Source organism: Megalops cyprinoides, chromosome 2 (genome assembly GCF_013368585.1).
Source record: "Megalops cyprinoides isolate fMegCyp1 chromosome 2, fMegCyp1.pri, whole genome shotgun sequence".
NCBI lineage: Eukaryota > Metazoa > Chordata > Actinopteri > Elopiformes > Megalopidae > Megalops > Megalops cyprinoides.
Genome location: NC_050584.1, coordinates 51,705,812 through 51,732,925, shown reverse-complemented (window position 1 = coordinate 51,732,925; position 27,114 = coordinate 51,705,812). Strand labels below are relative to the sequence as shown.

The following is a 27,114-nucleotide window of genomic DNA, read 5'->3' as shown; positions in this document are numbered from 1 at the left end:
GAAAACCTGTTTCTGAACATTGAGCACAGTACAATGGAGTAACAGAAATGAACAGAATTCATCATTCCAACTTCTACTGCAGCTCATGATCGGACCTTTTACTGTAAGACTGTGATTAATGTATCATTTGAATGATTTTGCCTCCTGGAACTGCTATGGTTCATCTCTAATATCAACATTAATATACATTAATGTTTAATGTTTGCACAGCAACTGCTGGCAGTGTGAAGATTTACACTTGTGGTGACCATGTCAGGACAGATTTACAGTGCCAATTGAGATATGCTATATAATTATTCTTTATTTGTCTATTATAAAATTGCTAATCCAATTTTTCCTGCAAGGTGGCACATACTGTTCAGTCTGTAAGATAGACATCACATTATAAAATACATTACCCGTGTAAAGTGTAACCAAACCCAAACCTTCACTCACTGACTGAACTCATAAGATTTAACAAGGTATTACTGACATCTCTTCATTAAAAAAGGAGTACAATACGGGCTCAGCACAATTATGCATAGAGGATACAGTTCAAATATGTCACGTGTTTGACTTTGTCACTTTGCAGGGTTTGGAGCTCCAGGACGTAAATCATAGTCTGCGCCGGCTCAGACGGCAAACAAAGGAGGAAACAGGGCTCCTTTTCAGCGCACCTTTCAGCGGGTGATTAATGAAACGTAAAACACTGTCATCATCAGTAACGTCGCCTTCCTGACGACTGGATTCATGCTGACCCAGTGGAAAATGCGCCGGCGACAATCAACCTTGAAATTTCCGCACATAATTTGGCGCATCTCTCAGTTTATTGTGTGCAACCACCCTGCGTTTCTTCCCCAGTAAACTCTGATTCTCCATTGTTTCTGCAACGAGCGGCAAGACATGTTGGTAAAATAAAATACAATTAAATCAATAAATCAATGAATCTGTAAATCACTCATCTTTATAAAAGAGTTACATGTATTTCATTATTTGTTTCGATTCTGGTGAAGCCAGAAGCCAGTTGGTGAGAGGGCAGAACTCCATTGTCTGTAAATGCTCGGCAGCGGTCCGGTGACTTTTGCGCTTTGGTCGACAGGACCGCTCTCCGTGGTGCAGAGGACCAGTCATTAAAGCGCTGTCAGAGGCAGGACTGCACCATCCATTAACCCTGGGTCCTGTGACCCCTTCTGTAGACACAGTGCTGATGGAAGACATAACCTACATTATCAGGGTCACACGCTCTGGCTGCAGGCACGCCAGTGGACGTCCCCTCCGTGGGATGGTGCGCGAGGGTTGGGGACGGTGGCGGGGCGCTGGCCGGGGACAAAGAGGCAGGCGGGCAGAGGGACAGAGTTAGGGCGCAGCGGCAGCTGGGGGGGGGGGGGTGCGGGCACGGAAACAAAAACCCCCGTGTCTAAAACTGCCCGCTCAAGTGCCCCTGCACTGCCATGCCGCGCAATGAGGAGATTTGTTTTTGAAAGAAAAGACTCGACCATGAAACATTCATAGAACGTTTCCTCGCTGCGAACCGCATGTGAGGCAGCACATTAAGAATTCAGGGCATGAAAAATAAATGTATTGGAAAAGGGGCCCAGTCTATTTTGAGAAGGAGATAAGAGGGCACTGAGGAGCCGGGAGAATGAAGAGGCGGGCTGCTCTAGCATAGCACGGCATACAGTGTTTATGAAGCAGTGCAAGGGGAACGGATTGGACGCGCCAGCAGTTAGACAAAGAGGGGTTGATTTAACCCCAGCCTGCTGAAGGGCTCCGTGTGGGAAGCCCCCTCGGCTGTGGGATCTCGCATCGAATCAGCAAGCGAGAAAACAGAGAAGAAAAAAAAAACGGTGGAAATCAGACGTTGTTTCAGGCATAAATTAGCAAGCTGCTCGGGGTCCTGTCTGCGGCATATCTGTGTTTGAAATTGCGGGAAGGAGAGATAAATGTGTAAAATAAAAGGAGCGAGGGCAAGGCATATGAACCGTTAATCAGAGCCGCTGGAGATTGGTGCGGATTAGATGAAAGTGGAACCCCCTGCGCCCCTGCCATCCCTGGCCTCTCTCTGCTGCTCCGCACAGCTTCCACGGGCTCATTTAATTGCATCAGTCAGGGTCAGATAGTCAGGTAATGCGCTGGGGACACAGCTGATGGGCTCTGAGCTTTGTTATTCATCACAATGAACCCCATCTCCCCACACAGATAACGCGGCACTGGTCAAAAATGATCACAATTTTTTAATTGATCCCTTATTTTACCAGGAAATCACCATTACGGTGAAAAAAAAAAACTGTTTTTGAGAGAGGCCTGGTCAAGAAGGCAGCAGAATGATATGTGTTTAAGCCTATAAAATCCAAAGTATTCCCAGAACACACTACTTATGCAGTACTTCTTACTGAAGCCATGCATACATTCAAAATACTCTACCTATAGCCCACTGCAATACCAATCTGTTCATTGGTACATACTTTGTTGCTGGTCCCTATCAGATACATTTGAATGTTTAGAAGAACAAATATGGGTACCCCCCCATTAAAAAAAAAAACAATCCATCTCCATATTACTTTTTATAAGGAGGAAAATGAAACAAACTGTGCTTCATTTAGACAACAAAGAGCAGTACAGAGAAAGCTGTAAGCGACCGAGAGCAGTGGTTTAATGCTTAACTAAGGGCTTCTTCCCCTGCAATACATGCTGGGAGCAGGCTCCTTCAGTACACTGCCATGCCAAACACTACAGCAGGAGGCTTGGGGGCAGCTGTTGTTTTTGACGGGATGTTCTGCCAGGGCTAGTTTTACAGACTGGGTGTGTAATGTGCGCCGTTTATGTAAGTCTGCCTGTGTTCACTCATGTCGGTTCTATTCAGTGAGGGTCGTGATTCAAGTGTCCTGCTGGGTAAAGAAGCTCGCTGTTGAAATCGCAGAATTATTATGCGAATGCGTGAAGGGCATCCAGAGACCTGTGCAACTCCCGCCATGGAAAAGCAAACATCGGCTAATCCCATATTTATAAGGCTGCCACCGGGCCACGATTTACGGTTATCTCGCTCGAGGGCTTGGAACAAAGTTCCCGAAATGACCGGCAACGCAGGAAACGGGATGAGGGGCAGAGGAGGAGGAGGAGGAGGAGGAGGAGGTCCCTGCGCACTCTCTGCCAGTCAGGATCAATGGAGGTCCTGTCTCCTCCAGGAGCCTCTGGCTCACGGGGCAGGGAGATCCCATCATTTACAAATTCTCCATGTGTGGAATGTTTGCCAGTCCGGCCTACATCGTATATCAATAAGACGAAGAGCCTCTTCCCTGCCAAAGCCCCGTTGGACTCTCCCACTGTAAGATCTGGACAGGCAGCTCAGTGAACTGTGGATGAATGCAAACTACCACAGCTCCCCTCAGCCCTGTACTACTGTGCCTGCCATGTAATGAATAATAAAACTCGATTAAAGCTAATTTTTGCCTTTCCCAGAGAAATGGAAGAAAAACATGTTCTACATAGATGTTCATATATTCCTGGCTTAATGCTTACTAACACATCTATTTCAAATATGGGCCTAGTACATTATGTTTCTTACACAAAGAAAAATGCATACTATGATATAAACTCACTCATCAATTCATGTATCCTGTCAGGTATGTAATAAACCATGTTGCATAAACATATGGACCGTTAAAAGATACACCAAACGGCTTCATTTCAGGAGCTGCCTCTGTGCCTACGCATTCCCAGTCTTATTAAATATTTGTGGCTGCCTTCCGCAGGACCAACAGACCCACAGCTTTCCGTAAGTGGACGAGGGTGGCGTGCCGGAAGGAGAGGGGAGTGCTGTTGAGTCTGCCCTTGCCCCCTGGTCTGGCCCCAGGCGCTGCCTGTGAGAATCAAGTCAGTGTGGAGATGGAACAGGTGCTGTGGGCACTGCACTCTGCACGCTCATCAGGAACTGGCACAGACAGGCTGGGAGAAGAGGGAGGTCCACTGGTGCAGGTCTTAGTGTAGTCTAGTGGGGGGGGGGGTGTGTGACTGGAACTGGGCAGGTTTGGTGGTCAGGGGGGTTTTGGGGCGGTTGAGCTGTTGATCTCCACTGAGAAAATGAATCCCAGGCCGGGGGAATATGACAGCTGCTGATGAAGTTCTGCCGGTGCCAAGCAGCAGGCAACTGCTCTTGTCCTCCTTTTCGTCATAGGTCTGGTCTGCAGGTTTGCTTCTTCTAAGAGCTGTGTGTCCATGTTGCTGTCTCGCTTTAACAAATACTCGGTGATGAAATGTGACTTGCGCTGGCGACACTGTCAAATGAGGGGAAGATGGATCTGCGATTGTGTTTTTCCAACAATAGGCAGCTTGGTGTACGGCACAGAAGATAGTGCTGCACCACAGCGGTGACTCTCAGCAGTACTGAAATGCTTTTACTGCCGATTACAGTGTGACTGTGTGGCTGCCCCATCCCACAGGCATGTGGTGAGTGTGGGGGCCCCACTACTGACATGAGGTGATAGAGATGTCAGTACTCCCACCTGGCTGCATACTTGGCCTTCATCCCAGTGTGTCATGCATCGTCTCCCATAGCAAAGACACAAGCGTTTGTGCACGCACACACACACATGCACAGACACACACACCTGCAAGCCCCGGGTGTGCTCGACTGACATCCCTCCATAATCATCAATTGCCATGGACCCCTGGCCTTCTGATGCTTTCTGGACATACTGTGAACACATTAAATGGTCACTTTGTAACCTCCACCAAACGGGCCTCTCAGACTGGCGTTACCGCCAGTGACGTGATCACACCAGAGGTCATGCAGCTACAATAACACTGACAGCTGGCGATGAAGAATGACTGTAGGGGTGGTCTGCACAGTAGGGACTTTGTGCAGTGTTGTGGGGGGGGCACTGTCTTTATAGGACAACCCTCTGTAGACTACCCCTTTTCCTCAAAAGAAGTGCTGTCAACATCAAAAGCATCAAAATTATCACAGACTTTCGAATTAAAGGTGACTTTCAAGCATTGCACACAGAAAGAACAAAGACCTATAAACAGAGGAACATAAGAATAAGCAGCTCTCAAAGAAATGAGACAAAGCATGCAATGAAATAAAAGCCATATTTTCTTAAAATGGCATAGGTCTTAAAACCAAAAGGAAACACAACATATTCCCAAAGTAAATTAAAGGTTGTATCTAATCCAACAAAATTATACATTTTTGCACAGATTCCAAACCATAAATGGTCTTGAAAATACTCTGTCATACTTGTCAAATAAATTTAAACAAAAATGTAGTCTAAGCTTTGAAAAAAAACAAGCAGGCTGCCCGGGCCAAAACTCTGCTGAAAGGTCAATCGTGCAATGCAATATTGGATCACATTCATGCTAAGCCCATTTCCTCCGTGCGTCAGTCATCTTCTCCAATCATATCTGACAACGATCCTGCTTGCATCTCATTAGCTATTATTACATGTTAATCCCAAAGGCTGTTAGAGGCAATCTTCAAATGAGGTGGAGGGTGGGTACTGCTGACGGGCAGTGAAAAGTGATCAGATGAATTGGCTTAATACAAGATGATAAACTAAAGAGTGATACCGATATCAAAGATGAGCACGGCTTTCGCGGCGAAAGGACAATTTTTTCTCTCCGATTCTCACGTTATCTCTGTGACGCGAGACACTGAGACAAAGGCGGAGTGCTAGAGACTTAATGACACACATTACGCTGGCATCTTCAGCTGGAGTGAGGCATATGCGTGAGGCTCTGAATACTAAAACCCAGATCAGAGGGACAATATTGTTTTGGACAGCACACTAGTGATTATGTAAAATAAATAAGCCCTTGCAGAGACTGAATGGATCCGAGGGGCAGCTGGTAAAGTCATTTACATACAGCCCGTCCAACCACAGGCGCTCCTGCTCTTGCTTCAAGCAGACAGTAACGCGAGCATACCGTGAGTGACATTCTCACCCATTTAAGTGACCGCGGGACGTTGGATCCCCAAGGCCAAACTCCGCGTAGGTATGCAGAGATTAATGTGTGTATGTAATGTAATGTGCATTCTGCAATGCTGATTTGCATACATGAAGCATATATTGTGCACGCATTCCAATGGTGCGCACGTGAAGGGTCTTCAGGAATGTTCAGCACAAAGGGGGGGGGGGGGGGGGGGGGGGGGGTGTTGTCCATCTCAGGCTCTTCCCGTGTTTTAGACAACTGTGGAGTGGAGATAGCAGGTGCAGTGGTCTGAAATAATCCAATAATAACATTGCCTTTATTCCTTATCTGTTTAGCAGCTTTTACAGACAATGAGACTCCATTACACCTTCGTGCTTAATCCCCTGCCCCGGGGGGAATGTCAAACCACTGACTTGCATATTCCAGATTTCACAAAGCCCTCCTATAAAGCCTGGTAACCTGTCACTCCTTGATGACAATCAGGGCCATATTTAAAAAGGCACTAAAAGCCAGAACAGTTACCTAATGCAGGATGCAACGTATAGTAATTACACAATCTAACAGATGTAAATACATTCAGAAATTGTATTTTAATCTAGTTAGATACAAAGATACTCAGAAATAGCAACACACTCAAAAAACGTAGGTAACAGCACACTAAGAAAAGGTGTTTTCAAAACTATGGGCTGGAGAGACAAACAAGCTGCATCTCAAAAGACGTGGAAAAAAAATACTGTATTATGCCCTTTACATAGACAATTCACACTGTTCAAACTCAAAAGCATCAAACTGCACTGGCAAGTGTATGCAAAGATATAACATTGCAGTTCATGTTTCATTAGTCGTTAGGCTATATTTTCGTCCTTGGAGAGACAAAAATACCTCAGGTAGAAACAAAGGCATTCAAAAATCTAAAGCAGAACAGAAGGGTTTTCGTAAACAGAAGTAAGAAGTGTTTTTGTAAAGGGAACAAATAAAAGGATGAGAACACTATGGCCTAGTTAACGGATTTAAGAACTATTGAATGATTTTTTTCAGCTTTGCACATTTATCACTCTGTACAAATAAGGTCCACACACTTTTCTAATTATTTTGTTTTTACTATGCTTAGAATGAGAAGATACGATAGGTAAAGTCCAACTGTTATGGAAGGGTTAGGTCTAGCGACCCAGTTTTACTGGACCAATGACAATGCACTGCATAGCACTTTTGCTAGCATTACAAAATGCAGACATTGTCTGTTTTTTGACAGCGTTTTTTCCCCCCCTCCCCAAACATTAAATATTCAAGACATAATTATAATGAGATGTTTACATCACCCAATTAGCTGCTATTTATCTGAACTGTGAAAACAAATTTCGCAAGTCGAGACTTTTAAAATAACAATGCGTCTCCGCGTCTCTGACCGGGCGTAAAAACGACGCGGGCGAAGCCGAGGCGACGGGCGGCAGAGCCGGGGCTTTAAACGCGGCCATTTGGACCAAGGGAGAGATACATAAGGCGCAGACCGCGTACAGTACGAGCCCTGTCTGCTGCTGTGAGGCTCCGGAACAAAGCGCTCGGTTTCAGAGTCGCGCCGCATTCAACCCCCCCCCCGCTTCCACCTGCCAATCACCCCTGCTCCTGTTCACAGCTAATAATTCATCTGGTGTCACCCTCCGTGCGCGCTCATGACCGCCAGCATCCACACAAGAATACTAAAGAGACAGCAGGGCGCTGCATTGTCTGCGCGCGCTCCTCCTCGCCAGCCCCAACCTTCGCACGCTGGCGCCGGAGAAGGCTCGGCCGCGGCTTGCCAGGGAACAAAGCACTCCCAGCAAACATAAAGTGAATCATGTCCCCGGTCCTGCTCGCTGTACGCGGCTAATGAATGCAGACAGGCACGGAGAAACAACAGAAGTGAGTGTGGCGAAATCTCCATACATGTCCCGGCCCTGGCCCCAGCGGAGCCCTGGTGTTTGCAGCTGCTGACTCCCCCCCCCCAACCCCTAACCTGCATGGTGTGTAGTGGACGGCCTCAAAGACAGCGCTATGAATTATTAAATTACCAGTGGATGTGGGCTGTTTCTCTTAATCTCGCCCCCTGGCCTGACAAAAGCACTGTGGTTTGCCTCTGGCCACATTCACACAAAGCTATGAGCCAATTAAAACAGAGCCTCAGAACTGGAGTGCAGCAATTAGGTGGACTAGGGCCTGCAGAGTTCACAGCCTCCATCTTCTCTCTCCCTCTCTCTCACTGCCTGTCTCTTATACACTCTCTTTCACTGTTTTCCTTTCTATCTCTTTCTCCCTGTATCCAGTTTTTCTTTTTTCAAATTCAGATTCAAAACAGTGTTTCTGGCGTGACAAATACAATGTATTGTATTTCTAAAGCAGATAAGTCACACAAAAAAAACAATCATGCTAATCATTTATATGAATATCACATGATGACAATAAAAACAATAGCAGTAATAACAATGCTAATGGAAACAAAAACAGCAACAGATAAATTGTTTTAGGGACAATGCGATGCCTGGTTCTCAGCTGTAGTTGCTCACTCGCTCTCCCTCAGGCTACAGCAAAACACCCCCCCCCCCCCCCCCCTATAATACGTGGTGAGATGGAGAGCAGAGAAGGCTGCATATAATGCCTTCTTTAGCCCCAGCGAGTTATCATCATTGCGGATCATGCGTAGCCGCTCTACAGAGGAGCCTTCAGACTGCAATCTCCGCGGGCTTTAAGGGCAATCAGGGGCTATTTACACCACAGAGCAGTCTGGTGATCACATAACCAATCAGCACACATATGGTCACCTTTAATAAAGACCGGTCTGCACCGGCAGCAGATGTCAAGCCTTTAGGCTTCTTTTGTTTGGGATGGCTTGTACGTCAGAATCATTATTGTGGAGGAAGAAATGAAAACCCTAATCCGCACGTCAATCCTCACTTCACCTGCTTTCCTTAACATCTATGTGTTGTGAAAATAATGTGTTATCAGAAACTTTCCCATGGAAAAAAACCCTGAAGACAAAACATTAAGCTGAGGATTTTGTCTTAATAAAAACTGGTAGCATCCAGTGCAAGGAATCAGCTGTGTTTCCAAACATCTCATCATTACAATATTTATCAACACAGTGAATAAAACATCTGAAGCACTGATCATCAGTGGGAAAAAAATAAATCGCAAGTAGCACCAGCCTATCAATATTAGATAGCTGGAGGGAGGGGGGGGGGTTCTTAAAATTCCCCAATCCGTGGAGGCTTTGCAATTTGAAAGGCGCACATGGAGCGGAGCGAAGGTGGCACGAGAGAGATACCCAGGCGAGCACGGGAGTGCGGTTAATAGCCTGGAAACATATCACTCTGTGACAAAGGCTAGCAGGCCCAGGTGCCTCACTGGCTATGCATATCCAGCTTTAATTAAAGGCTGTCAAGCTGGTGCTGATATCTGCAGCGCCAAGCCACTGTGCTGTACTTCTCATTATGAGCAGGGGAATCTTATCCTTCCCACACGACAGTAACCCCCCCCCCCCCGCGTCTCACACACACACACACACACACACACACACATTCTCCTCTTCTGCATACCTGCCTCAGTGTCCAGTGTCAAGGAGCTTTTTGACTCTAAATTACCCACACTACACCAGACCAGGGTGAAGGTTACACAAACGCTGCAATAGCTCACTTGCTATAGATCACCTCATTCCTTTGTCTGCTCTAGAGATAGTAGAGCATTACAGCTGAGGCAGTAGAAATTCACTTGGACTCCTTCCGTGGTTTTCTCTGTACGAAATGACCCCTGGTGATTCCCACGCCTCTGACCTTCGTCCTCTCGCACACTTGGAAATATACACACGTGCACCAGGGCTCACGTCTGCCATGTCCTTGTACAACACCTGGAATATAATCCATTTCTCAGTGCACAGAACACAGTCATTTGGATTAACTAATGCTCATAATTAATCCAATCGGACAGCTAGAGGTTTGCATGAATAAAAAACATCAGAGAACACAGTGGCTCCCCCTGAATAGAGTCCCAACATAACCAACAATAAATCATAGCAAATTCAAAGACACAGTCGGTGCAGTAGTACTATTAAGCAGTTCCTTCAGGAAGTACTACTGTATTAAGACATCAAAAGAGTCTCTGTTCATATTTCGGCCCTTTGATCATGTGAGAACACTATGGCGTGGCAAAGCATGTGAGAATGCCAGCTGAAGTCGAACTTTAATTGTTCTAATTCAAATGGCTTTAGTCGGAGCCAGCAAGATGATGGGAATTCACTTGTGTGCGGTGGGTGGGGGTCTGTGCTAATTTGACCATTACAACAATCAAGCTTGCAGTCCAGTGGGAAGCACACTGCTGCAGCCTTTCATTGTATTATCTGATGTTCTGTTTTGTTTGAATAATTTATTACATTGCTGAAATGATGAACACTCCCTCTAAGTCTCTGGTCTCTTCGGACCCGAAGTGAAGTTGATGGAGAGCGCTGAAGAGGGGGGAAATGTAGAGGCGAGCCAGAGAGGATTACTGCTAATGTGATAAATATTGCTAAAGAGACAGAAGGATAATTGATGATGGGAGGAAACTGTGTGTAAGACTGACCAGAGGGAGAACCAAAGCAAAAGCACTCTCACAATTTAATCAGTCCCATGCGTCAGGAGGTTGCACAAGCAAGAGTTCATGTACCGTAACCTCATGTGGGACTGACAGAATTCATGTCCCTGGCTTAACACCAGCCATTTCAGCTGCGCAGCATAATAGGAATGGAACTTAGAACAGACATCGGCAAATTTAGGCCTAGTCTTCGCCAAGAACAAAAATCTTCACAGCTGGTATATCTGCAAAAAGCGTGGGAGCACTTTGTGGAATGGGCATTTAGCCTGACACAGGTTATTCAATCAAAGATTTTTAACTACTGTAAGACAAGAATGCCAACAGAGGCCAAACAAAGAGACTAAATTCTATCTGTCTTCATCCTTCACTTATAATAGTATCAGATGTTTTCACAGAGAGATCTCAAGCTGAGTGCCCCTTGTATGACACAGAGGGGACCTAAAATGCAACCTGGCATGTACTTTGAGCACCCTGTGAAGGTGTGCTGAGATACTGTTGAATGGAGGGACCTCAGATCAAGGTGTGCCTGTCCCCATCTTAGCACGTCCCACTAATGTGGATCAGCACTCAAAAGTCTAGTCGAGCTGATGAGGGATATATATGAAATAAATATTTGTTTCAATCTGCGTAATGCAAGAATGAATGTATGTACCTCAGCTAACAAGACGAATACTGCAAAAGGTAAGAGACTTCAGAGGATTCACGTTGTATTAGCACTGTGAGATTAAAACAGAAGATTAAATCGGAAGATTACATCTGTGCCATATGTGTGTGTGTTTTTTATGAGAGATAGGTTATTGATGAGGTCCAGAGAGTTTGGAGAATACCACTCCGACTAAAGCATAAATGGCTGCTGAATATGGCCCACATTTACTGAGAAATGAAAAAAGGAGGAAAACTGTGACAGGAGTAAGACATTGAAATGATGAGTGTTCTGAACGATTCCTGCCTTCTCTCTCGAGCATTTATCAATTGGGTGACACTGAAGCGTCCTGTGTCAGCATCCATCAGAGCTGCCTCATTGGAAGGTGATTGCCTATGATGATATCCACCGCCCAGCTCCACCACAGCCCAGACCTTCATTTTTATTATTGTTGAAGAAAGCATCTGGAAGCACAGGGGCCGCGACCATGCGGGCAATGGGATGGGACCTTTCCAATTGCACCTCGCAGCCTGGTAATTGGATGTGTGACCGAGATAAGAGCCATACGGGATGATGGGTGTCACATTCATATGGAATTATTTCTTCATGCCAAGTGTCCCCCCCCAGCCAGGAGATGGAGCCGAAATATTATGTGCCAGAGGCAATTACAGAACACTTTTCCCTCTCTTAAGAGTTGTGGGATCTGACACTAGGAATGTTGTCATCATGGCAAGAGCAATACTCACTTGAGATTTACCTCTGGAGTAGTGAGTGCTTTATGTGCGTAAAATCTCATAATTCATACGGGGAATCCAATCAGCAAGTTTGCCTGTCAGGTCAAAGACACTTTGAGCTGACCATACTGTAGTGTCCTTCATTTTCTCCGAGATGTTGCAGTGATGTGCCATTTATGCGTGTCTTCCCTGATCTGAATACGGAAGCAAGTTCCACTGCGCTGATAACATCTGACAGGAATCTGTAAAAGACCAGGTGTGGTCACACAGCACAGTATCCTATGCCAACAAGTGCGTGGCTGGCAGAGGAGATCACAAGTAATGAAATGCAAACATCCTCCATAGTTTTCCAATTACAATAACTGCCAATTAAAATAATTAAGCCCTACCTGACAATTAAATCCAATCTCATATGGAGGGACTGGGCATACATACAATATTTAAATCAAGACCATATATTGGTGTCATTATTTTCCTTTACAAGTAACCTCTAATTAAGCCATGAAATTTTACACACAAAACCGGTCATTAACTATTACACATCTATGCAAGTTTTCCACAAAGGAAATGGAAACTTTTTTAGTAAACTCACTGAAGCTAATTCATATTCACTCTGAGTGCCTAAACCATAAGTGTTTAGGCACTCAGAGGATTAGTGGATTTAAATACTTATGGTTAAATAAATGTAACAGGCACGGAAAATAACAGTCAAATTTAGTAAAATATTCCTTTTCTATTTCAGGGCAATGTCCAAAAGAAAATTAAATCACAAATAACAGAGTGAAAGAGCTATCAGAAATATGTTTTTTTCAGGGTTGGCTACAATGAACTTTTTTCTGTAGACACTGGGAGACAAAAATGCTCTTTGGGAATCTTTACTGAAGACACTTTTGAAAAAGCTGTGCTTCCCTGCCTAAAACCTCTTTTTGGTTAAGTTCACTCTGAGCATCTACCTAATAAATGAAATAAGGATAATAAATAATGAACTCTTCCCCTTTGCCTCACTTAATGCCTGTATTGTGCATGTTCGGCATTTTGATTAAACAAAAAAGAAATTTTGACTCCACTGCACATCCGCTCTGATTTCATTAAAAAAGAAAGCCTACACTCCCACGAGTCCCCTCCCCAGTTTTAAGTAAAATTCTAATCATTCTTCAGCACTGAAAGGCTAAGCATGGTACAATCCCCCACCAAACACTCCCATTTCCACCCCCCAAAATTTAAGCCAGCGGGGAAATTCGCAAGCAGAGCGTGCTGTTTGATCTTTATCCTTGGTGCTGGGGATCTATTTTTGGGATGTGCCTATGCTAAACTGATGACTTCCTGCTCTTCAAATACTTTTCTGAGAGCTGGAAATGATAGCAGAGCTCATTGCAGGCATGGCGGGGGGAGCTGTGTGGGTGAGAGAGAGAGAGAGAGAGAGAGAGAGAGAGGGAGGGAGAGAGAGGGCAGCAGTCTCTCCTGTCTCTTCTTAAAGTCTGTGGACCGCAGGAACATCAGTAATTGGGCCTGATTGTCACTTCAATCTCCCCGGCTGCGGAGAGCAGGCCCCTCCACTTATCTCGTCCCACTTAGAGCCAGCGTCCATTAAATTACTGTGATTTCCCAGTGCAGAAACGAGCTGCGCTGCTTTCCTTTCCTGGAAAATAATACTGTCCTGATAGTACACTTTAAATGCACTACTTTGCTGATGGTTTGAATGCTTAACTGTTGTGGCCTTTTTTTCTTAATGGAGAACATGAAGTTATTTTTTTCTATGCAGGTTATTGTTGTGTCATTGGGAACTTTGGAGTCTGTGGACTATTGCTGTAACCCTGGGTTGTTTCACTGAAGGATGTGGATTCTTGACTATTGCTCAAACCCTGGGCTAACAGCACCATCAGCTCAATGGTTTCACACTTGCCTTCATACTCATATTCCATTTTCAGATTGACAAAAAAGTTATCAAGTCATACATTTTACAGGAGGATGTCACCAAAATACATACAGAGAGAGTACATATACATACATATACACAGCTCTTTTTATTACCTGTGGCTTGGTTTTTAATAACATGCATGGCCCAAAATTCTGCACACATTTCACCTGGTCAGGCAAAGCAAAGAGTTTCCCCATACCATCAATCCCATCTTCACCTCTTTTCAGAATGTGGATAATGGCTGATGTATTCACCCCTACTGCACAATAGGCATTTTTACTGCAAAGCCAGCAACAGAAAATACTGTAGAAGTGTTACTGTAGGTTTCATTCATGGTATTGTGTTTACAAGAACATCTACTGAGTTAATGAAAGCCCACCTACACAGCGTGAGCAATTCTGACAACTTTCTACAGTATTTCTCAATTTGCCAGTGAGTTTAATTATTTCACCCAAACAAATCATTTCTAATACTCTGTGTGGTATTAGTCACACTGTGCAGGCTACTCATTTAAAAGAGGAAAAATGAATGAATGGGAAGTGATGAAGACAGAGGAGGAAAGGTGGCTACACTGGAAGATGCATGGGATGGGAGATACAGTGGGACAGTAACACAAAAGTTCTACACCACACATCTGCAGAGACCCGTTCCACAGTACACCACAACAAGTCCTGTATCACTACTGATGCTTAAAAGGGGCCAACTTGGGTACAGTCCTCCCACACTGCGTATTCTACACCCTCATAGACAACCCTAGCGCAAAAGCTACTTTCCTGACACTCTAAGTTAGGTTTGATGTGTGGCTTTGCAAGAAATCATTCAGCTCTAAGAATGTCTAAATCTTTTACAATGCAAGCAGAAAACTCCTTGGCCACTAGCTAACTAAATAAATTATAATCATATAGTTCTGACATTAATATAATTGAGATGATTTTTTTTTGTCTAAATGCACTGGTAATCACAGTGTGCTGCCAAAATATTCTGGAAATACGAAGGCCAGTGGACACTACTATACGCATTGCAGAGTTAACATAATAGGTAAATGGACAGAGAGGCAGTTTGGTGCAGACGAGGCCCCTCCAAGACCAGTTCCTACCAGTCTGACAGTGCGGTGGTGGAAGAAACGGCCCCCGGTGGAATGTGAGGTAGAGGCCCTGGTTTCGGAGGGGTGGTGTCTACACTTCCTACGTGAGCCACAAGGGCTGACCGCTGTAGCGGCCTGGCTGAGCCGTGCCGGGGACGGGGTGAAGCCAGCAGGCAGCGCAGCCTGCAATGCTGTGGTCTGAGGAGTCCTCACAACCCACAGTTGCAGGCCGTAGCGCGCCACAGCACATTGAGAACATTCCTGTGTCTCACTGGTAGCGCTCCGCGCTGTTTACACTTCGCCGGTCCAAAAGCACTCCTCGGACTGTTGACATCTCAATACGGCCGTGCTTCCTCGCCCTCTGTCATTCTCTCACATGAAAACATCTCTCTGCCTGAACTCTTTTCTGAAATTCTTTTTTAAACTGTGCCACTGGGGCGATGATACACAAAGGAGAACCACATTACCAGATAATAATTTCTTCCATAAATGATGCTCCAGTAACACAGGTCACTTGAATGAGAGATGTCAGTCAGAACCCCCCCCCCCCCCCCCCCCCCCCCCCCCCCAACACACACACACACACACACACACACACACACACACAGACCCTTATTCAAGCTATCTTGTGTGACTGGAACTCTAAACAAATCAGTTAAACTGCATCTTTTCTCAATCCCCATTCCTCAACAAATTCTGTTGAGTGGATTTTGAGACCACACATTTAGAGAATGCACAGTAAGTTTTACAAGTGAACTTGAACTCCCTTTTTTGATTACACATTAATCCATAGAACAATTCATCAAATAATGGCCCTATAATGTACTACCCCTTCTGCATATAGTACTGTGTCTATGGCAAAAAATGATGAACTAGGGCTCCAGACAATTTTACAAAAATATATGGTCCACATCCATTAAATTCAGTTTTTTACAAGCCCAAAGGAAAGAGTGGCTAGCTGGGTATACTGGTTTTGAGCAGTCACTCTATAGCTAGGAGCGACGGAACTCATGCGTAGAAGTCCATAGCACAGGGACAAACCAGAGGGGCAGGTCAGGGGCAGTTCAAAACAAGCCTTCAAACACAACAATAAAGAATGTGCTTACTTTCCCACACACACACACACACACTTTAACATGAGGAACAACAGAGACATTGCTAAACACCAGTGGTGAATGTTCTGGAAAGGCATCTAACTCAGAGAGTCACATGATAATGTATTCCATCCAACAATTAGGCTTACAGCTAGGATGAAAGTTTCTCCACTCTTAAATTTTTCATATTTAATGATACATGCTCTGCTAAATTATGGATTCCAGATGACCATAAGGTAATGGGCCAGATCTTTTTTCCCCCTAGATGGCCACTGTAATTCTGAGCCACAGCATCTCTAATTTTACCCCCATGACATTTATGTTTTGCAGCATTCATATGCTACTGTATGTGAACCTAGTCCTCACCATAACATCTGATGTAAAGAAAATAAACCCTCAACTAATGCCTTAGCCAGCAAGTGCAATTATTCAACTGGCTTAAGTCTTAATTATGCAGCAAGAAGGCTTCTGTTGGAAAGCGCAAGCTGTTTTAAACTCCACTCTTGACCTTCAATGAAAAAGAGCAGTGGTGAAATTGCTAAGGTAAAATAAACTTGCATTAGTGGTAACAGCATCACTGATAAGGAGTTACTACCTAATCAGAATCTCTCTTTACACTTGGATGTGTTTCAGAGAGCACAGGTCTGGGTTTCGTGGTTTTAGCTATTTGTCCTTTGAAGCACACAGAGATCACCTAAAACCTCTCCTCCATTCAATTCAGAGAACCACGATCCTGTGGGATATGTAAAAATAGCTTAGGCCTAGAAAAAAAGCAACATCAAGGACATTAAGCAAAAAAAGAAAAAAAAAACTGCCATTGCTGGATTAAGTAAGACAAGGGAAAAATGACATCTCATATTACCAGTGTGCCAAGAATGAGGGAAAAAAATGGACTTTTTCAAATCCCTGACCTTCAAACTGCATTATTGGCCCTTCAGAATACAATGTCCTGCCACAGTGAATCACCTTTATTTATGCTTTTCTAGAAAGAATTTGACTGAGTTGGCAGATATGTCACCGTAATACTATGGCATGATTTTTCTCATGCAACAAGTCCTTCTGGCCTCAACTGACGCCTTACATAACAAAAAAATAACACTGTTAACAGAGCCAAAAAGGAAAAACTTACTCAACATTTGAATTTAATGCAATGCTTACAGTACACAGGGTTTTGTTAAGCCAGGAGTTCTGACCTCCTCATTATTTCAATTACACAAAATAGTTCTCAAGGCCAATCTTTTAAAGATGATGACATGGGGCCATATGAACTGTGATAAGAAACAATCTTGTAGAAAAAAAACTGATGAAAGTGAGAATGAGAGGCACCTTTATTTAAATGGTGACATATATTTAAAGGACAAATATTTCACCACCAAGTATGTTTTTTTCAAGGATTTTTTGGGGTATTGCTTAAGAAAAAGCATATTTGCTACAAAGCCAAAAGATCAAGGATGGATTGAAAACAATCACTTAACTGGAGGGCAAACTTGGGCAGATTGGCATACTGCTGTCTCTGCCAAACCGAGACCTAATTTACTTTGAAGCCTGGTATTTGCTGGAATAGTAAGGATGTTTCAAAGTTCTAAGCTGTTCGTATAATTCCAGCAAGCCCAGAGCTGACATCTCCTGCTGGGGACTGTACTGTGCCGTCTTTTGTTCGGTATTCAGCTCTCAGTGCACTCAGAGAGAACGCCTTATTCCAGTCTGGCAGTGATAATCCTCTCCATTTCACTCAATAAAGAAAACCTAAAATATCAATCATTCAAAATCATCAGTACCATCACACTTCACACAATTAAAGAAGAGGCTGACACAAAATCAGGTCATTCCACACGCATCTGTATCAAAACATATCAAGTCGCATCTCAAACTGTGAGCCAGTGTCCCAGAGGCTGTTGAGCTGCAGATCTCTCCCTGATCCCCACGGAGAGCAGCCTCCCAGGCAAACAGACGTTCTTTTCTCCTCTCCAGCTTCGACAGTTGGCACCCTTTAACCCCAACTGGTTAGCCTAGGTCTTTCCCCTACGTGGTGCCCAGTGCCAAGACCCGCACCCGCTTCCAGCCCGCAGCTCAAATGCAGCACAATGAGGCCATTCAGAGGAGGGGTAGACTGAGGGGGCTTCCAGTGCACCCCAGGAAGTCCCCCGCGCTCTGCCCCCTCCCTCCTCCTCTCTATCTGCGAGACAAGAAGAGCACCTCACCTTTCTGTTACAGCAGCTCCTCATTCTTTCCTATGTTCCATAAAACAGCTTTGGCTGTTTAGCTGGTGTTCACAGCTGCATAATCTCCCCCCCACCCTGAGTCACAGCAACACAATAACGTGACAGCACCAAGTGACATCGCCGGGCGGCTCACGACTAACAGAAAGTGTTTAGTGCAAGAATTTCCTTTACTGTGCCATTTATGTCCTTCTGTATCCTCATCACATAGCATGGAGAATGGCTCATTCTGAATTCCTTAGAACAGGAAGGAGAGGGAACTGAAGACTTCACACGGTTTTGCATTTAAATTTTTTTCCAAGGCTTGTAAGTCTTGCAACCTCTGTAAAAAAATTCACCTGTGCCAAAATTATGTGACAAGTGGTAGTTATGTCCACACAAATTCACAGAATATAAAGAGTAGCATAAAATGCTTGTTTATATCTCCACAGTTTTTCACTGGCTTTGTATAAAGCAGTTGTGGGCCATTGTACCCTCAATCCAAAAAGAGAGATTTATAGTATGCTTCCCTCCCAGTGAAGGCAGTGTTTATCATATTCTAGAGGATTCCTGGGAAATGGAATAATTGAAAAGCCACAACAGCAACCCAAAAACAGCATACAAAGACTGCATTTCAAGTTTTCTTGGCGTGGTGCAAGATTCTAAACGGGTATCTGGATATACACAGCAACACACTACAAAGAGTATGGGTGCAGCAGACAGTCCCTGATGGGAGATGCTACAGCTATTTTTGTGCACTTATATGACAAAATCCTTTGTTATTCTCAAACAAAGTCCTTAAACAAGGTTTCAGTGCAGCCAAAGCGAACCGTAAAAGTCTGCCCCTGCTGGAGTTACAAGTGAGAAAACCTCATCCAGGTTGTTACAATGTTTTGTATTAATTGAGTTAGCTCAATTTTGCAAAACCAAACATAAGACACTACAAGATTCAGCTGAACTGCAATCGTTCAGTACTTTTGCCCACTTGGCTTTCGTCTTTCTGCCTTTCAGACTCGGTGGTTGCTTTCAAGTTCAGCTTTGCATAAGCCTTACTTGACACTTGATGATGAGGAATGGAACTTAAGCAGAGGCCAACCTAAGGACTATTCCTAACCAATGGATGAAGGAAGCCTGATCTACCATCCCACCATTATTCCCTCTCAACACTTCCCATAATTCTTTGCATCACAGGCTAGGACCATTTTTTAGTCACAGGCAATAATGCACAAGACACACTTCCCTACTCTTTACTCTTCCCTATCCTCACTCCCTCAGTGGTTACTTCCATGATGTCAGTAAAATATCACCCAAAGTCAATACTTATCCTAGTGTGGAGGGAACATTATACTTACAGTATATGGGTGGGGGGCTCTGTGCTTAATGCTAGCTAAAAGGCATTCAGAACCATGCTGACACTGCACCCTGTCAGGGACATAGGACTACCCTCAGGAACGAATTTCATCTTGTCAACAAAGGCTACAGTTACAACTCAGAAAGGTCTACCAGTTATAACCTGTCAATGCTCTCTAACCAGAACAAGTCAGCCTCAAAGAAAAATGTATTTTTACAACTGTATCTTGAATTAGTAATGGTGGAGTGTCCCATTTTAACATAGAGTCCTTCAGCTAAAAATAACATTGCTACTTGAACAAATTATCATACCCAGTGATTATGTAAACCCTCATTTACCAGCTTGTATATTTTCTTCAGATGTATGTAATAGTTCTACCAGACTGCTTTTATCCCTAATAGGACAACCAATCAATAAATGCACACTTTAACGCATAATAACAGATGTGTGTGCTGTACGTCTCCTACATAAATAATACTGGAGAGATTTTTTTAAACTTTGTATTCCCACATTCTTCACATAGAACACACAGTCAACTGTTTCCAGCAGTGCTGATCAACTGATTATCGCTAACATCTTTAATGGGAAAAAAGCAGCCAGAATCGCAAAAATCTTGTCATGAACCTATGAACTGATCACATTGTTTTATATATACATCTCTTAGGACCCTGACACACATGAGAAGATGGTGTATTCACCTAATTCTGCCTGAATTCAGTCTTCACTTCATTAGTAAATCCTAAGTGATATGTGGTAATATCGCTCAGCCTAATCCAATTTTAAAAAGCCTGAATATGTGAAATTACCACGCCACATTTCCAGCCACAGCTCAATAACGCATCTGTGAGCCAGCGAGTGTTCTGCCAGGAGCCTGTCTGAACCACCCTTCACATGGGTGAGTCACTCTCAGAGGTTCAAATGAAGCACAGCCATAGAGTGCCGCATGTAAATATCTATCCCCCCTGCTACAACAGAACACTTTATCCAACTTTACTGCCTCCATGATACAGGCTACAGTCAGACTGCAATAGATTCCTTCCAGCCTTCCAAACCCAACGGCATAGACAACAGCTCTGAACTATACTGGGTCATTGCCTGTTTCTCCTTGCACTAGAGACTAAAGACTTATGAAATATCAAGGTTAAATCCTACAGTTTTGACCCAAAAAGCTACAACATTAATCTTGAAGCCATTTTCTTTCCCTGCCACAAACACTATATATGATGGCCACCACTGGCGACATGCTGAAATTGTACAGACAGGAGTGAAGAAAATGAATAATCTGTGAATCAGAATAATGTTCCTCCACACAGAAACGACACCTTTGAATTTCCAGTCATACTGCACTGGTGACATCTGTAAAATAAATAAGTGAATATGCATGTGCAACACAAGCTCATTCTGCTTTCTTCAGTATCGGTAAAGAGAGACCCAATGCCTGCCTCCTCCCTGCTGCTCACCCTTGTCCCTGATAATGTAGAAATAGTTACAAATGAGGCAATTTAGCCAGGCCTGCTCATCTGGCTGCTGCTAGCTTATTGATCCAAGCAAAAACCCATCAACCTGTTCCTTGAATGATCCCAGAGAACCACACTGATCCTGACATACACTTCACAGTGCATGCCATATATCTGCACTACACAATGTGCTTTTCCTTTTATTACCATTAGTGTCCATGTTTCATCATTCACTTCATTGTAGAAGAGACCATGATAGAAACACACAGAATAGTCAGGCAATTGACTTTACCTAATTGCGGAAGCTAGTAGATGCTACATAGCAGGTTAATTAAAAAGTCTTTGCTGATTGTGATTGATCAATAGTTTGATACTCAGGTATGAGCAATTGCCCAAATGTCACGAGCTAACAAAGAGGATGGTACCTGCTAATCAATTGCCATTACGAGCCCTTGTTCACCATTCATGAACATGACAAAGACCACCAAATCACCTACATTATACAGTAGGGCCAAATACGAAATGGATCAAGTTCACACATTACAGTCAATCTGGTGAAAGGAATTATGAAACAGTTAAAAACTGAAACTGGAATGAGTAATTACAGTACTTTATTGGCTTGAATGTTTACAGCTGAAACAGATGCTAATTGTATTTCTGCTGAATGTGAAGGAGAGAGAGAGAGAGAGAGAGAGCTGACCTTATAAACAGGACCTTGTAAAGGCTAATGCAGTAATGTGCGCACACACGGCAGCCGCTCTACTTTTGATGAGCTTTCCTAGAACAGAGTGGAGCCTCAGGAGGTCCTCCACAAGGCGGGCCAATCTTCCCAGCAGCACTGCAACTCACACCCCTTTTCCACTGATGGAACCATCAGAAGCCCAGCCCAGCCCTGCTGGAACACAGCCAGGCCTGGCTGACAAGGCTTGCTTAGTCCTCTGTTGCGGGACTTGCACTGTAGCACATCACACTAACTTGAGGGAGATGCATAATGTACTCTATATACCATTGCAGATACCAAAGCAGGAGGAATACACATAAATTTACTGAAGATGACAGCTGCTGTATTTATCACATATTTAAAGGTCTGCTGTATTATATTAAACCTTTTTAGAGGGCTAATTACCATTCCATTAGGGATAAATATAAAGTTAGCACTGTTATCAACATAAACAGAAATCACCCAATCGTTGCTACAGAGGACTAGAACATTTGATAATTGCAAAAACAACTGTACATGGCAATTTGGACATGCCGTCTTTTCATAGATAGATTACTAGCTGTGCTTCACACCTTGTCAATCAACCCTGACAGATCTGGCACTGACTAAAGCAGCATGACCACACACTATGGTAGCCACCCAGTCCTTAACAGCCACCCACTCCATAACAGACCAGCGTGAGACAGCCAATGGGGTAAGAGCTGTATAATTAGGTCTGGCTCAGCTTAACAAAAATGCTGTAAAAAACACGCAGAGCTGTACTTACCTCTCAGCTTGGTTCTGGCAGAGAAGTGGAAAAAGGTCAGTGTTGATCATTTTGAAAGCAAGGACAGAATACCTTGTAGTTTACACCAAGGTCAAATCAGAGAGCGAAACAAAGTCAGATGTACAAATTGCTTTCAAATGTCACACACTACAGGCACAGACATTTATTTAAAGGCTGGAAGAGCTCAATGAAAGGAACAAGACAAAGTACTGAAAGCCCAGGTCATGAATCCACACAAAACGATGAAAATACCCTGGATATATGTGTGAATGCGAATGGCTTAAACTTCTGATTCTTTTTCAAAATGAAAGCAATGTGGTGTTTTATGACAGAGGTGAAAGGAGATTATGTGAGACAATGCATCTGAAGGTCACTCCGGGAGGCTGGCAAACTGTCGCCTCCAGAGAAAAGGGAAGGGGCATTTCTGTGCGTCAGGGAGTTCTGCACATGTCAGTTAGACCTTACTTTTAAGACAGCTGGAAGATTTTTCACTTGAATAGTAAAACTAATCAGTGGTGAAGGTGAAGTTTTATATCACACAATTACAACAACGCATACTCCTGGAAGATACTCAAGTTTGCAGAGTCCAGTAAGAGATGACATAACATTCAATGCATGTGAAATATCCAACTCACAGGATACTGACCACAGTTAATCATTTATTGACAATGCAGAGCTTTTCAGTCCATATCTGGAATTTTTACCTTTCTTCCCAAGGCTGAATTACCCCTTAAAGATGTTTGCCATTTCACTTTCATTAGCTACAATTATTTCCCTTGACCCTTGTACCGCTACAATCTTGTAAACTACTCCTAGGGGTACTTGTACCTCTTGAAAATCAAAATGACTTTTTTCTCTGAAATACAAAGTCAATGATAACACGCTTGAATCCAAATGGAACTCTACCATACAGAGTGTAGGCTTTTTAAGATGCCGTTATTTTTTTAATGGAAGATGATATTTAGTCTTTTTTTAAAGGCTAACCCAGTCATCATTACAACAGTGCAGCTGAACGATTTATTAACTTAATAACAATAGTCACAATTACACCTGGGTTATTCTAACTAGTCCCCTGCTGTGGGATCACACACAATGAGGACCATTTAAATCAGTCATAATAACTATTACAATATCCATTCAGGAACCCTAACACCTCAGCTGACACTAATAGCTATAAACACAGTCTGAATAACTGTATTAATTGTGAGAGTGGAATGATACTTAAAACTGCAACTGCATTGCAATGGTACAATTGCAATGCCTCCTGTTCTACAGAAACATGTCTTTGCACATGAATAATACAAGCCTTTATCACTTTCATCTGTAAATATCTGAGCACAGCAAGTTCACTCAAATAAACGCTTGACTGGGACATTAAAGCTTAAGCCAGTCCTATTCCACCTTCAGGGATGCAAGATTTCATTACAGCAGCTTAATGTGATTAGGAAAAATCACTGTAAGTTCAAAGAGGTAGCAAAGTGCATAATGAACAGCAATGCACCCATCTGAATGGCTCTCCAAAGTGTCAAGCTTTCCTTTGTGGTTTGTGTAATTCTGAAACCTGACAGAATTCTAATTGGGAGAATGTGTTACTGCACATGTTACTTCCTACCCAGCAGTGATCAATTATTAAAAAAGTCTTTTGATATTGTCAGACAAGGCTTGAGAATGGCTTCAGGTACTTATGCAGTACACTGAAGATTGCCCTGAAGCAACCGAGACATACAAATCAGCATCCAAAAACAGCACAAAGTACACAACTCCTTCTGCCTAAAAGAAAGAACGGCATGCCAGAAACTTGCAATAAAACAGCAATCTTGGAACAACAGAGCCATCTGATCCAGTTAGCAGCTAAACACCCTCAAACACACAAAAATACACCACACCTCCCTGGGACCAGCCAGACTCATAGTCCCAGAGCTGAGCCCCATAAACACACTAAGAGGTTTTGAAGGTTTTCAAACTCCGTTTTCCCCTACGCTCCACTTGGTAGCTCTCCCTTGGTTCCTTTGTCAGACTCTAACTGGTCGAACTGCATTCTGATTAAACACAGAATGCCAGGGTCATAGAATAATTTATGAGTTTTCCCCCCTCAGTAACAGTCATGCAAGCGCATGAAAACTCAGCATCTTTTTTTTGCCTGCCATCTTGGTGCTTACAGGCCTAAGCTTTTCCACATTAGCAACATAAACACCTGGGACTGATTATGTATCGATTGAGTAAAAAGAACATTATGGGACAACAAAGTACATTTCTGCCTGAGCTGTCCAACATCTGACAGCGAAGTTTAATACCTCCTTGGAAAACACAGAACAAAGTGATTACCACATAACAATTTTGGAAGGGTGGAGGAATGCATTTATTTCAGTCCTCATTCTGCGCCCTTAACATGAAAGCGTCTTGACTCTGGAACATTTGTGGGGGCCCTGTTTACATCGGTTTGGAAATCCCAGGCATGCGCGGTGTGTGTGGCAAAACAGTTCATGCAACCACCTCCAGTCCAGCAATACACCAGCACATAGCCTCCTGTCCCACACCACCTCCTGTTATGTGGACATCATCTAAGTTACAATCACCTGAATACATTACGCTGACATTTCACTTTCCCTCTTTCCATTACACGTCAGGCACAGGTAAGTATTTCACTGCAGATGCATTTCATAGAGGTGCCATGCGCTCAAACCCACCTCCTGCGGCTGTGGCCCCTGCCGCCTGCAGTCCCCCTGGGGTTGGAGGCACCGGTCTGGGCCATGGCTTCACAGTGGGCGGGCCGACCCTCAGCAGCCCCATGTACTCCACGAAGGTGCCGGGGAAGTCTCCCTTCTCTTTGGTCCTCTCGTTGGTCCCGTGCAGCCAGCCCTTGGGGCTCCGCTCGTCCCCCTCTTGGTACTCCGGTGTCAGAAGGGACATCTTGCTCACAGTCAGGATGTCACCAGGCTCCAGAGAAATGTCATCTCCTCGCTCCTTCTTGTACTCGAAGAGCGCGCGGTACTGAAAGCCGTCAGAGCCCATGGTCTGGGGATCTCATGAGCTTAAAGGGTGTGCAGGAATTGTGCTTCTGTCTCCCTTCAGAAAAAAAAAAACTTAAAAAGCTACTCAGTCTGACCTGCCCATTAATATTTCTGGCAAGATACTCTGCATTCAGCAGTCAGGTTGAAAGTCCAAAACTGCACCATATGCTAAGGGAGGGGGAAAAAAATATTTGGTGCAATACTGATATACTCTGATGCTTAGACCCTAAAGGTACATGTACACGAGAAAGTTATAGACTGCATTTACAAAATAGGCAGGTAAACGTTGATGGCAACAAAATTGCAGCACAGCAGGACAGAGAAGTTGAGAGTTGGTGGCGAGGGGAGAGAAGGGTGGTACGCTTCGGGACTGCGTGACCTACAGCCCGCGCAGAACGTCCTGAAATTCTGCAGCGGTGGCACTGTTCCACAGATGGCAATGCAACATTTATCAAGAATTCTCACAGTTCAGTCACAGGTGTGGCTAGAGGAAACCTGCACCTGACAACATAAATCCACTGCAGACAGGCAAGCACTTTCCAATACACTTCCTTTTTTTTATAAAGCCCTTGCGCCCAGGTCACACAGCCTCCACACCTGAAAATAAATATTATTAGTGTTATGTGTCTCAATTCACCGAAAAACATACTTGCAAAGTTGTCATTGCATCAAAACAATATCAAACAGCGAATACTGAATCAAATGGCAAACAGTGTTTTGTAAATTCCTCATCATTGAGAATTTAGAAAAAAATCGTACAATGCAACGTGTATCATTTTTAAATGATTGTGAGAATTTGTTGAAACGCTGTCTGCTGTCCTTAATAAATGTAGAGCACTCGTCTGGTACTGCATGCGAAATCCGGCTATTGCCGAGAAACGGCGTGGGAACTTACAAAGCGTACGTCTAGGAGAATAATAGCCACGAGACAACTTGAGCGGCATGCAGAAACTAAAGTGTTACTGTATAAAATGTAGAGGAAACTTACCTTTCTGCACCGAAAGCGATAGTCTTTGCGCGTAAGGTCGGCAATCCAGTTACAGCAAATGGCCTCGATTTCTGACCGACAAAGAAATATTTTTTGTTCAGGACACAACGTTGCAATGGACGTCTGTAGCGTCTTTGTAGAAAATGCGTGGCTAAATCCGACCTCACAGCCCCAGTGCTATAGCTAGCTAGTACAGTATTTATACGAATGATGTCAGAAACCACACCCCCGTCGCCAGTGAATTACAGTCTCGCCGAAGAAGCAGGACTCTGCGGCGTGTGCAGTTTGTTCACCTTTAAAAGTAGTCTGGCAGGTATATCTTCCGACCCCACAATTATACTTCCATATGCGACGGCGACCTGGACGCGATTCAAAATTCCGTGTAACACGTCGCCAGAAATGCAAGCAAAGAGTTAACTATCGAACAGTCCAGCAGCACTAGCTCACTGACGCATAAGTAAAGAGAGGAAGATCTGGTGTTTATGCAGAGGGCTGAATCCGCTGTGCATAAGCTCCGAAGTTGTGCATTTAAATACATTAGTTTAGGTTTGGTATTTTTCCAGTTTCTTCAAAATATTAGCTGGTTATCTACTAGTTGTGGGAAAGTTACCACAGCATATGCATACCCTATGCATTTTGT

General features: G+C 43.8%; 1 protein-coding gene across 1 annotated transcript in view; it reads right to left on the bottom strand.

Annotated features, from left to right (window-relative positions):
• pik3r3b (phosphoinositide-3-kinase, regulatory subunit 3b (gamma)) overlaps positions 1–26,825 on the bottom strand; it is a 125,797-nt gene extending 98,972 nt beyond the window's left edge. The window contains exons 1-2 of the mRNA XM_036517456.1: positions 26,475–26,825; positions 25,163–26,083 (exon numbers count right to left, since the gene is read on the bottom strand). Coding sequence (XP_036373349.1) covers positions 25,163–25,487 — 325 coding nt within the window. The 5' untranslated portion in view covers positions 25,488–26,083; positions 26,475–26,825. The remainder of the gene's footprint in view (positions 1–25,162; positions 26,084–26,474) is intronic.
• Between the last annotated feature and the right edge of the window lie 289 nt (positions 26,826–27,114).